Source organism: Carassius auratus, chromosome 38, assembly GCF_003368295.1.
Source record: "Carassius auratus strain Wakin chromosome 38, ASM336829v1, whole genome shotgun sequence".
NCBI lineage: Eukaryota > Metazoa > Chordata > Actinopteri > Cypriniformes > Cyprinidae > Carassius > Carassius auratus.
Genome location: NC_039280.1, coordinates 15,209,542 through 15,222,085, shown reverse-complemented (window position 1 = coordinate 15,222,085; position 12,544 = coordinate 15,209,542). Strand labels below are relative to the sequence as shown.

Sequence of the window (12,544 nt, the reverse complement as noted above, 5' to 3'; positions counted from 1 at the left end):
TTAAAACTGATTTTGTTAGTTCGCATAGATTAGTGTTGACATTATGCTTACTGTATTTAACTTATTTATTTAATCAAACTTATTTAACATTATTTATCTGATTAAATATAAGGTTATAACGGGCACCAGTGTGCCACACCATATAGGCTACCTGAGACAATCTCACAATGTCATTTAATTATTTATTTATTCATTTATTTTATTTAAATTTTTACATTTATTTTTTATTATTTTATTTGTTTGTTTGTTGGTTTTCCTTTCTTTTCTTTTTTTTGGTCGTGAATGTAACAGGGTATTGGCTATATATAGTCCTAAGATCATTTCCATGTTACTTTGTAAGCCGCTGTTATATCAAATAAATTACTCAAAACAAGACCTTCATGTTTATTTCTTGTCTCGTGTCTGTTTACGTTTCTTACTGCTATATAAATAAACGTGTTTTGCCCTCTACAAATTTCTGAAGTATTCGAAGACAGATGGAGAAGGCTGTTGCCAGATATGCTCCGCCCAACTACACGCTCACGCTCTTGAAGCATATAAAACCAGGTCCGTTATTTCCTCACATCGTTTCATTCACAGTGTTCCAAAGAAGATCGAACTGAAATTATTTTTTTTTTCATCTTGCACATCCGATATCACGATCAGATTTTTTCCCCGTCCTCAGAAGAAATGACAAAAAAGATCAAAGAGATATTTTTTAAACGGCCTCCCAAAAAGAACAATATTCCAGGTAGGAAGAGTTAATGCTTATTAGATCTCCTTGTGATATTTTAGAATATGAAACATTAACTATTAAATAGTTACTTATTAGCATGCATATTCTACTAGCATATTGGCTGTTTATTAGCAATTATAAAGCACATATTAATGTATGACCATATTTTAACCCAATTACTAAAAATATCTACTACAACAACTACTTTACTTGACAATGTTTTTACAGTCATATCATAACTAGGCTATACATGTAAACTCAATGAATATCATACATTTTTCGATATACATTGCATATTTTTTTATATATCTTTATATATGAATGTTTTTTTTTAATGGTAAAATCAGACCTTGCTGGTGCACAGTAAGAAAAGCATATTTTTTGTTTCCTTTTCTCTACAGCGGTCCTTACTTTAAAGCAGAATCTAGAAGCATGCCACTTTGTGGACGCAGGGAAACAACTGATCACCCGAGAAGACCGTCTGTTTGAGTTGAAGCAGGATGGGATTGGATCCAAAATGAAGCTGATGGAGGAAGAGGAAGATTCAGAGGCTAGGCTAGCAAAAGACTACGAGGACTGGATGAAGTTGGTGATGCAGACGCTGGAAAACTCCCTCGACCTCCAGAGTCCTGAGAAACAGGAGTTACTGAAAGAAGCAGTCCAAGCCATACTCCAGGAGGAGGAGCAGGACATGCGCTGGGAACGGTTTCAAGAAAAGGAACGGCCACCATGGAGACCAAGGAGGTGTAAACAAAACCACGAGGCTCTGCTGGAGCGACTCGTTCGGAGGAGGATGGAAGAAGCCCAGTTAGATTCAAGTGTTGAGATAAAATCTTCCTTGCAGCAATCGATCATTTGCCATGCAAAACGACTGAAAGAAGACTTGCTGAAAGTTGTGACATGGGTGAGCAGCTGCTACCCAGAACAGATGAATGTGTGCCAGTTTTATGCCACACTGTACCATAAGACCTTCAGTGCAAGACTGAGAGAAGTCGCAGAGTACACATTGTGCGATGAAGACTGCATACTTTTATTGCAGTGGGTGAACCAGGAATACCCCAAGTAAGAGAAGCAAATGATACTATACTGTTTTATCTCATAGCATGTACATGTAATGACCCTGCATGCCTCATGTTCCTCTGAGTGTTATTTTACTCTATGCAAAACAACATGCTTATTTAATTCTCTGAGAAAATGTCCAAAAGCTAATAAGTCTTTTTGCAGTTACATTTAATTAGATTTCTCTTTGAACTACTTTGTTAAAAATTTGAATGGAAACAAATATTGATAATTTGGTTAATACATTGGTTATTAGATATTAAAACATTTTAAAAGGATAGTTCACCCAAAACATTTATATTCTGTCTTCATTTATACTCCATCATGTCATTCCATGTCTTTATTTTTTTCCATCCATTTAATGAAAGTGAGTGTGGCCTAGTACTGTTTTGTACTCAATTAACTTTCATTGTATTCATAAAAACACTTGAAACTTCTTCAAGATTTCCTCTTTTGTGTTGCACAGAAGAAAGTCAGGCAATACAACAGATTTTTTATGACATGATAGTGTGTAAATGATGACAGCATTTGGGTGAACTATTGATTCAAATGCTGATTTTTCTTTCCTATGGGTTGTGATACAGTGTTTTAGAGTAATAATTTGTCTTTCTTTGTTTACAGTATTCTGAACAGTGAAAAGATAAAAGATGTGATCGATCACACAAAGCTTGATCCACTGCTTCCTGAAGATATGATCGCACCACTGGAAGAGCAGTTTTTGATCACAAAGGAGGTTTGAAGCTTTATGACATCTTTACCTAACACATCTCTGTTTTATGTCACTTTAAGCCAAGAACCCATAAGTAAACATGGTAAAGTGAGTTTTCTTTCCGTAGTTTGAGAGAAGCAAAATAGTGAAAAATCTCAACATTTTGAAAACACAATGTCTTGCCTTAGATGTGCTTCCAGCGAAAAGCTTACGTTTTAATATTCTCACATTATTGTCGAATAGATGGAGTTGAGCACATGCCTTCACAAAATTCTGGACAGAGAAGAAACAGCCTGGAAGGAGGGAGAACTTCCACAACTGAGAGACCAGGTGTACTGCTGTGATCAGGCCATTGATATTATCGAGGTAATTAAAAAGGAGAAAAACAATCCATTCTTTACCTTCATCAAATAATGGATTTCTGAAGGAAACATTTTCTTTTTCCCCCCATTTTTCTTAGTGTTTTCATAAACATGTAGAGTGTGCTCAGAAGGTGCTAGGCAAAGAGGCGAAAGCACAGAGGATCATATGCCAGATGAGACATTTCCTGACAGAGTGAGTAACTCTGATACTTAAGATATTTAACTGATTCATTTTATGTTCATTTCCCAAAATCCCATCATTATTAACATTATTGATTTAAGTCTGTCCTTCCAAATATTTTGCACAGGTGATTATAATTAATTAATTTCCATCCCACAGTTACAAAACATTTCATGACAAGGTCATGAGGAGCAGGCAGACAAACACTGAGGCTGTTTTGATGGTCAACCTCTCATGCCTCATACAGTGCAGGTGCATATCCCTTTAATTCAACTAAAATATCACATACTTTCTGAATTTGTGTTGAATTTTTAATTTATTTTTCACAGGGACTATATTACAAAGAATGCACATCTGTTCTCTGAAGATATCAAAACTGATTGTCTTTCGCTATTGGCTACCATGACAAGAAGCAGCCACTGTTACTTTACTTCTGATATGCACAAGGAACTTAAGGTAAACTTTTCAAACTTTTAGAAAATTAATCTCAGCTTCAGCCAATGGGTGTTATTTGACCTAAAATGTGCTTTATGTACTGTACATCTTTTTAATTGATAATATATTATATTTTATTAGTAGTACTTTTATAATGTATAAACATATACAATTCCATTACAAATATTATTTTATGAATAGGAAGTTCAGAACAGCATTAATGTGTTATAAAAATATTGGGAAAATTATAAATGTCATTACTTTCATGTATATATAATTGTTTTAATGGTAGTAAATAGTAAAATATGTATATCAATATTAAGAAACCATATTTCCCACCAAAGGCCCCAATTATGCATAAGTATTATATATATGTATATTCAAGTTCAAGGGGTTTTCCACTATCAATACACTCCTGTTTAATTGTGGCTATAAATAAACCTGACTCTAATCTAGACCAGCACAATAGTTTTTATTGTTTTCAGAAACCCTCATTGGGGTTTGACTTGGCAGTGAACACACTAATGTGAGCAGTTGGCTGCAGTTTCCTAACTCTCCCACTGTATATAAAAAGACACATTATTAACCTTTATGAACTGCTTGTCTAGTTCATATGAGAGAATCAGATAAACGGTTGCTTGAGCAGAACCAGATCCTGCATCTGAGTTCATATGCATTAAAATAAACATGTCAATACTTGTGTTCCTGCAGGACTTGTACAGGAAGGTGGGTTCCCGCGAGTGGCTCAAGGACGGTGAAGGTGTATGTGAAGAGCTGCTGGCAAAGCTGGACAGACATATTCAGAAATTCATAAACTGGGACAAAATGTGTTGCCAGGTATAAAACATACGTCAAACAAATAGATTGATTTGTTGAGTAATTAATTAGTCCATTTCAGATTGATTGATTGATTGATTGATATTGATTTATTTATTTAATGAATAGGAGCTACTGGGTGGGATGCATAAGGAGTTTCTAACCGAATATGTACGGAAAATGATGAAACAAAAGGTCAAACTTTCAAAGAAAGCGCAGCAACAGATGGCAGCATCATTACTCTGCATAAACAGTGAACACATACATACATACTTCACAGCAGCTGTAAGTACACATGTCCTAGTTAAAAGTCATTGTTTTGTTCAAATACTGTTTTTGCCCAGCTTTAATATACAAAAATTACACAAATAATGTCTTAGGAAACCAAATTTATGATTAATTTTTATAATAAGGCAAAAAGTCTAATTTTCAAATCCTTATTAATTCATTATAACAGGGATCGAATTTGGATTGGTTGAAAGACATTCTTCCCAATTTAGCAGGACTGCTGACCCTACAGGATCCAGACAGCATAAAGTTAGAGTTGGTAACTCTGATGGATCTTTACCCTGATCTCAGGTATGGTATTTTCTGCTGTGCAAATATTTATGCAAAAAAAAAAAAAAAAAAAAAAAAAAACACTGCAATTTTCTAATGTTTGTGTTCTTATTACAGTAAGCGTCATATTTCTGCTTGGCTGCGACTCAAAGGAAATCTTTCTCCATCAGACCTCAAGATGATCCTGAAGACCATCACCTGTAACCAGAATCAGTTCAGTGAAAAGCAAGATTCACTCCAGTTTAGCAGGAGCTTCTTTTCCACAGTGAGGGTCAAATGAATTTTGCTTGATAATATCGCTTGTGTTAAGTTACCTGCTTTTGTAAAATTGATTCTGCTCAGGCATTTCGCAGTCGTTTTGTACATACTGAAATTCTTTGTAAATAAAATTGGAAATCACCATTTTTATTTTTGTCTGTTTTTTTTACCCTCCAGTTTAATGTGAATGATAAAAAATATATAAACCTCAAATAATATATGGTAACTGTGTATTGTTATAAGCATCAAATAATTCCAGTACACACATTTTAATAGTTTCCTTGGCGCGTTGTGTGGTGATTACTGGATTACGGATGTGCCTGTAACAGACGTCTACAAACAGGATATGGTGTGATAGGTTCAAGATACACTTCGGAAACACACCTGCTGTCACAATACATCTGTAGTTCCTGAAAGAGTTTGTTAAGGAAGATTTCCCGACAAGCTGTATCCTCTGCAGGAACACAGGATGTAGTTGTAGTGTTCATGTTTTTACCTTCTGCTTCCTATACTTGAAAAATAACAGTCAATCCGCCATACAGACGCATAGTGCAACTGTATTTGAAATGTAATGCTTTGGGAAAAAAAATTCATTATAAAACCAAAAACCACTTGTTATACATTTAAAGTAGCTTGTTTTACAGTACCACTGACTCTTGTATGATAAAATAATCATACATAAAAGAAACACTGTTTTCCATTAAATAAGAATAAAATAAATTACAACCAAAATAAATATTAATAATACAACAGTATTTTACGTTCATATCTGGACATTTTGTCACAATTTTGGGATACACTTTATTTTAAGGTTTGCTTGTTACAGTGTAATTATACATGTGTAATGAATAATATTAATTAACTACATGTACTAACTATGGTTAGGGTAAGGATTAGGGTTACTTGAATGTTATTATGCATCATTTATTGTTATTAAAATAGTAAATACATGTAACGTGTATAAAAGACACCTTGAAATAAAGTGTTACCCAATTTTGTTACAATTTAAACGGCGGCAGTCGAAATGAATAACTCTATGAAAATTATACTGTCATAGAAAAGGTATACCAAAAAGTAAATTAATAATTATCAAGTAGTCCAGATTTTCATGTAAAATCAAAATGACATTTGATACAAATAAATACTGTATCTGATGAAAATATAAATATACCTATATAAACGACTAACATTCATAACCAAATGTTACGAAACATGCCATTGACGAAGTCATGCCATTGAATTAAACTTGTAAACCAAAATTTGTACAATTCTTGCTGATGTTGTTATTCATATCAAAGACAACAGAAAAGTCCCTTCAGAGGCTGAGAGGTGACGTGTCTAGGCTTCAGACCGAGGCTGAACTCTCGGCTCACATCCAGCACTTCCCTCACCTGACGCTCCGAAAACACACCCCTCCAGCGCAGCAGACCAGGTACATACTGCTCACTGCAAAACATTGAGAAGAAGAATTGACTGCACTGTCTGATGAAAACAACATCACTCTTATAAACATGAATACTCTCATAAATATTACTATAACACATATTTCCAGGCCTGTAATACAAAATATGTACTAATTTAAGTGTTATTGGCTAAGTTTACCTCTCCTGAGGGAAATCTCTGAAAAAAGCACAACAGGTAATCTTCAGTGCATCTACATCAGTGTGAAGCAAAACTTCACTGAGTCTCTGAAGGAGATGGTTCTTCTGGTCAGCACTGACATTCTGTAATAGAAATACATTGGATACATTGTCTGTGAAAATACTGCATTGCATTGATGTTGTGGCTAATGTTAAATGAGTCATACTCTTGGGAACTGATTGCTGACAAAGTTTTTTTAATTCAGTTTCTTAAAGATACTGTATGGATAACTTAGTTGGTATTGCATTATTTTCATAAGCAATGGTATAAAACAGTTCCCCCTACCCATGTTGTTTTTATTTGTAACTGATGTAAATGGAAACCATGAAGGAACATACACAAACACACAATATGGTTCTTTTAAAACTTGTTCAATGCAAGGTCCTTTGAGGAGCCTAAAAAGGTTATTCTGGCATCAGTATGATAATCCCGTTTTGTAACCTTTATGAATATAATTTTATTAAATGCGTCAGTTTTTTTTTTTTTTTTTTTTTTTACCAGTTCAGTGAATGTGTTGTGTAAACTGAGAATGTCCTCGCTTATCCTTTCTCCAACATTTCCCCATCTCCTCTTTAGCCGGCTGAACTTGCTCTTTATCAGGCAATCCAGATACATTCGTGAAACACAGTCATAGGATACATTCACAAAGATCTGTCAGAAAGAAAGTGGAGCAGAGGAGCAGAGAATACGAGAGAAAGGTTATAAAAAGCAACAATTCTGTTCTTGAAGAACTGAATTCAACTGGGTATCTGAGCACAGAACCAACCTGTTTAATCTCTTTTCCCACATCAGTCTGAGGCAGAGATGCACATTGCTTTTGGATTTCCTCTGTCAGCCCTTGGATTTGCTCACCTCCTTTTTTTAAATAATGTCTTAAAAAGGCCTATACATGTACATTTACAAAGACACCACAGTTAATTTCAGGTTTTTATTTTACATCATAGTGTTTTTATTATATATCATGAACAATAAACAACAATTCTTCCATAATTATCACTTTAATCACTCAACGACCTGTTATTGGCTTTGGGTTCTTTCATCTAAGTGCAGCCTTCAACACCAATGATCTCTTTATTTTGTCTTGAGCATTATGTTGGCATTAGGAGTACAATTTTAAACTGGTTTGTGTCCTATCTCAAGGAGAGAATGTTTTCTGTAGAAATTTTAAACTTTACTTCCTCCTTTGCTGCATGTACATGCTGTGTGCTGCAGGGATCCGTTTTAGGCCCTGTTTTGTTTTCCCTCTATCTTCCCCCTAATCTTCCTTTACCCAATATTTTTCGTAAGCATCAGATATCGTATTGTTGTTATGCAGATGACATACAACATTATCTACCAGTTAATCTGATGAGAATACATCTCTCCAGTCATTACTTGATTTTTTGGGTTAAGTTAAAAGTTGGATGGCGGATAACTTACAGTTAAATGACTGTAAGACTGAAATGTTAGTTTTTGGGTGTCTGGGTTTTGCCAATATCTTCTCAAAAACATTGGTTCCTATAACACTGTAGGTATTTACAAAAGAAATTAGTGTTTTATTTTTGACCCTGCACTTAAATTTTACAAACAAATAAACTCATTTGTCAAACCAGCATTTTTTTTTTCAGCTTAGGAGCCCAAAGTCAAAAATGCTGCGGCCAGACTTTTAACAAGGACTTGTCAGGGTTTTGCACTGACACTGTTTGTCTTGTGTTTTTCTTTCTTGTGTCTATGTCTTGTTTCAGCACATGGCCTTGTTTTCCTTGTCCATATACTTCCCCCAGCCCCTCCTCCTTGTTTCCTCTTTACCCCACCCTCTTGTTAGCCTAGTTAGTCTAATTGTGTTCACCTGTCCCTCATGTATTTTCCTTTGTATTTACAGTGCACCTTTCCCTCTTGTTTTTGCTGGTCTGTGGTCATTCTCACCCCCCTCTGTCTCTATCTGTGGGTGTGGCAGAATATGTGTCTGTGTCTCCCTGTCTAGTTGATCTTCTGCCCTTGTTTTTGTCTAGTCCTTGTAATTTCATGTTCTTGTCTTGCTCCTTGTTTTAGTAATTTGTTTGTTCTTGCCTTTTGCTTTTATTTGTAATATGTATTTAGTTTTTCTAGTCTTGATTCTTGGTTTTGTTTATTCTTAGTTGGTTAAATTTGTCATTTCTTATTTTGCTACTTAACCTTTTATTAGTTCATTGGCTTATATTTTTCCCTCGTTTTGAGTTTAATTTGTGTTTTTGTGGAGCTTTGACCTGTCTAGTCTTGTGTTTGAGTTCCTGACCTGTCCCCATGTGTCCTGCCTGGCATTTGGTCTGTCTCAGAGTCTGTGGTTAACAAGTTTCTGAGCTCTGCTCTATGGTGCCTTGTGTGGTCTTCTCTATCAGCCTGGTCTCGCTACCCCCTCTGTTGCCAAAGTATTCTGCCAGTTGTTTCCTATAGCCTTCCCAGTGGCCCTCCCTAGCTGTTCATGTTTATTGCGTTCCTGTTGTGGTATCTTTTGTGCATTTCACTACCTCTTGTATCAGGCTGTCCTGTCAATAAAACCTTGTTATCTCACTGCAATTGTGTCCTCCTTCCCAGATCCCTGACAGGACTAAGAAGTGGAAAAATATTACACCTGTTTTGGCTAGTTTGAACTGGCTGCCCATTGAGTATAGAATCCAGTTTAATGTATTACTGTTTGTTTATAAGTCCCTGACAGGCTTTGCACCAAACTACTCATCTGATCTTCTCTCCCATTATCAGATCAACAGGCCTTTTAGGTCATCAAACACACTGTTGCCGTCTGTACCTAGGAAAAGCTTAAAATATAAGGGGGATAGTGCATTTTCTGTGGCAGCACTACAGTTGTGGAATAACTTGCCTTATTGCTTGAGATTGCCCACTTTTTTTCAGGTTTACAAATCTTTACTTAAGACATATCTTTTTAAAAGGTCTTATGGACTGGAGTAATTGCTGTATACAGCTTTATTTTGTGTGTATTTAGTGTTGTGTACTTTATGTATTTTGTTTTATTCTTTTTGGTTTATTGTTATTAGTTTAATTCTATTTTCTTTCCAGCACTTTGGTCGGCTCTGTCGTTATTAAATGTGCTATATAAATGAAACTGAAACTGAACGGTTTAAAAGGAATTGTTCATAATAATGGAGTTTGCTACGTAACAAACCCAACCTTATTACAAAAGATTAACACCTTATTGTTGAAAATCCTGATAGGCAGGTATGTAAGCAAACAAATATCAACCTCTATTGATGACTGAGACATTCCCTTTTTGGAATTTGGGAAAGTCCCCAACTTTCCTTCTGTACATAAGCTATATATGATGAAATAATGTTACCTGTGCTGCATGTTTTATCATCTTCTGTACAATAGACAGAACGTGATCCTCCATCTCTTCTAACATGTGGATAATGTTTGGGAAGTCATCATTGTTGTTTATATCTGGATTGTTGAGTTGAGGAGCAAGAAATCTACATCAAAATAAATAAATGCATAAAACTGTTTTTATGACAAAATGAACCTATTAATCTAATGTAGGATCAATCAAAACATTATGCACAGGAAAATGCCAGTTAATTATACTGTTAACTGACAGGTTTTATAGATGTATAATTAGGTTAATCTTTAAAAATAGAAATCACCTGAGTTGCCTACAGGTGCTGATGACCCGAAGCAGATGCACAGAATCTTTCTCCAAGGGTTGTTGTTTTTCCAGTTGTTTTTTCTCTGCCTGCACATACCTAAAAAAAAAATAGAATAGAAGAATTGAAGAAAATGTTTGTATTATTATTCATAATACTTTGGTTTGTTTTTCTAAAGAAACAAAATGCATAACAATAAATAAATTGATAATATGAAGACATTTAAGACACTTACATCTGAACAAAATGATGAAGCTCTTGAAGGCAGAGCGTTTGTGCCGCACACATCAGTGTGTGACTAAATTCCTGAAAACTCTGAATAACATCATTCAGACACTGTAAAGACATAACATCATGAAATAAGTGTGCAATACAAAACGTTTAAAAACCTTTAAAAATCCTCTTTTTAAAACCAAGAAAAAATGAGCATTGCAAATTGTTTCACTCACTTTAGTGACATCTAAGTGAACTCTAATGAATGTTTCTTCATCCATTGACTCTCCATTATGTCTATGTTGCTCATCATAGTCCAGGATGTTCTGAAGAGTCGTGCGGATGTAATTCTGTTACAGTTCAAGCAAGACAGAGTTTTATATCATTCCTAAATGTTTTGCTAATCTGGGGTACTCTTTTTAGCCTATTACAAAATATATTTAACAAATAAAGATGGTGCATATCATGACCTGCAGATTCGGCAGCAGTTTCTCTGTTGCTTTCTGAAACCATCCAGTCAACAGCAGAGGGTCGTGCACTCTGAAGAAATCCTGTGAGTCTGAACTGTAACATAAATTAATTTGTCAATAGTTCATGCTTCATTTGTTTATTACATTTACAATAATAAAAGACAATCATTTTTATACCTGAAGAAAACATCTTTTCCCCACAGTAGAAGGCAGAAGATCTCTTTTACAGACAGATCTCTGTTTAGCAGCAGGTCCAGGTTGGTAAAGATTTGGCGGCTGTAACTGTCCTTCAGATGATCTAGCAGCCCAGCATCTTTCAATGCAGGTGTTAATCGAAGCACCTCATCATATATAATACTCTGTGTTCTCTTTTGAAAGTCCTTTAACTGCTCCAACTGAGATCCTTGTGGTCCCTCTGCTGGCAGCGTGGGAAAGTGGTTCTCCACAAACTGATCAATTTCCTGAAGGTACTTACAAATCCAGTCTTGAGAGAAGTTGTTATTCAGCTTGCTCAATGTTTTCAACACCTCAACTGCAGCGTCAAAGTCCTCAGTGGTTGATTCATCACTCAAAATCCTTCTGAGAGTATGAAGCACTCTATTGTTATGTGCTTCAACATCTAGAGCAATGAGATCAGGAACTCTGGACTGCTGTGAACTGCATTCAGATGCCTGTTCCCCTGGTGAAAGATTCACTGACAAATAAAAGTGTGCATGATAAAGAAAAGGGAGGTAGAAAAAGTAAATCCTTCGGTGAGTGTGATTTCACCAATTACCGCATGCTCCTGGATCAACATCCTTGTTGATCCTGGAACAACATTCCAACCAACCGAATAGAGATCAGAATAGAGATTTAACTTTTCAGGAAATATCTGTTTTAGGCTTACAATCAGGATTAGGTGCTTCTACACTCTTGTTAATCAGCAATCATTTCCCACTGATTTTAGGAATACATTATTAGTAGGGTTAGGTTTAGGGGTAGGAATTGGGTTAATTCAATATTCTTGGACATTAATGTTGATCCAGGATCATCAAAAGATGTTGATCCAGGAACATTTCTTACTTGGCAAAATCATGGCGAGTGCTAAATTCATAGAAATGTAATTTTTGCATTACTTTATTCATGTAGAAGTGTTAATTCAATGTCAAATGGTGTAACAAATAAAAAGTAACACATCTTCCTTACACTCTCAGTAAGGAAGGGGTTTTTTGTTGTTGTTTTGTTGCTTTTTTAATTCAAGTCATGAATTATTCACTCATGAATATAGTGTTTTAAAAAAATGTACAAACTGAACCGAAAAGTTAAATAAACAGACAAAAAAATGAGTATCAAACGACTCTACATTTAACCACTAAGATGTGATTCATCAAACCATGACATCAAACAAACTGCTGCAAAACTTTAAACAACATGCTTGCATTTGTATACCAATTGAAAGATGTTGGCTTTTTCGACAAATGCAAAGATGCTTACTTTCTAGAAAAATATCAAGAGTATCTTACCATCTGTCTGC

The 12,544-nt window shown here is 35.2% G+C and overlaps 2 protein-coding genes across 2 annotated transcripts; one reads left to right on the top strand and one right to left on the bottom strand.

Moving 5' to 3' along the window:
- Positions 1-555: 555 nt before the first annotated feature.
- Positions 556-5,237, top strand: tnfaip2b (tumor necrosis factor, alpha-induced protein 2b). Its single transcript, XM_026224393.1, has 11 exons — positions 556-730; positions 1,117-1,777; positions 2,396-2,507; positions 2,727-2,849; positions 2,944-3,038; positions 3,186-3,278; positions 3,356-3,482; positions 4,173-4,298; positions 4,407-4,562; positions 4,735-4,856; positions 4,953-5,237. Exons 1-11 carry the CDS (start codon positions 670-672, stop codon positions 5,113-5,115), a joined length of 1,839 nt encoding a protein of 612 aa, XP_026080178.1. The 5' UTR covers positions 556-669; the 3' UTR covers positions 5,116-5,237.
- Positions 5,238-5,374: 137 nt separating this feature from the next.
- LOC113057202 (uncharacterized) lies at positions 5,375-11,836 on the bottom strand. The gene is made up of 10 exons (XM_026224394.1): positions 11,209-11,836; positions 11,032-11,125; positions 10,798-10,911; positions 10,584-10,684; positions 10,349-10,447; positions 10,045-10,177; positions 7,501-7,617; positions 7,233-7,385; positions 6,696-6,817; positions 5,375-6,539 (listed from the first exon to the last, which is right to left on the bottom strand). The coding sequence occupies exons 3-10, from the start codon at positions 10,840-10,842 to the stop codon at positions 6,386-6,388; spliced, it is 924 nt and encodes a 307-aa protein (XP_026080179.1). The 5' UTR covers positions 10,843-10,911; positions 11,032-11,125; positions 11,209-11,836; the 3' UTR covers positions 5,375-6,385.
- Positions 11,837-12,544: the final 708 nt, after the last annotated feature.

Bases quoted from the DNA above. Each gene is read 5' to 3' on its own strand.
- tnfaip2b (XM_026224393.1), top strand. From the start codon at position 670: ATGACAAAAAAGATCAAAGAGATATTTTTTAAACGGCCTCCCAAAAAG. The intron at 3,279-3,355 runs GTGCATATCCCT...TATTTTTCACAG, and splicing joins TCATGCCTCATACAGTGCAG to GGACTATATTACAAAGAATG. The intron at 3,483-4,172 runs GTAAACTTTTCA...GTGTTCCTGCAG, and splicing joins ATATGCACAAGGAACTTAAG to GACTTGTACAGGAAGGTGGG.
- LOC113057202 (XM_026224394.1), bottom strand. From the start codon at position 10,842: ATGGATGAAGAAACATTCATTAGAGTTCACTTAGATGTCACTAAA. The intron at 10,178-10,348 runs GTGATTTCTATT...ATTTTGATGTAG, and splicing joins AGCACCTGTAGGCAACTCAG to ATTTCTTGCTCCTCAACTCA. The intron at 7,618-10,044 runs GTAACATTATTT...GTACATGTATAG, and splicing joins TGATAAAACATGCAGCACAG to GCCTTTTTAAGACATTATTT.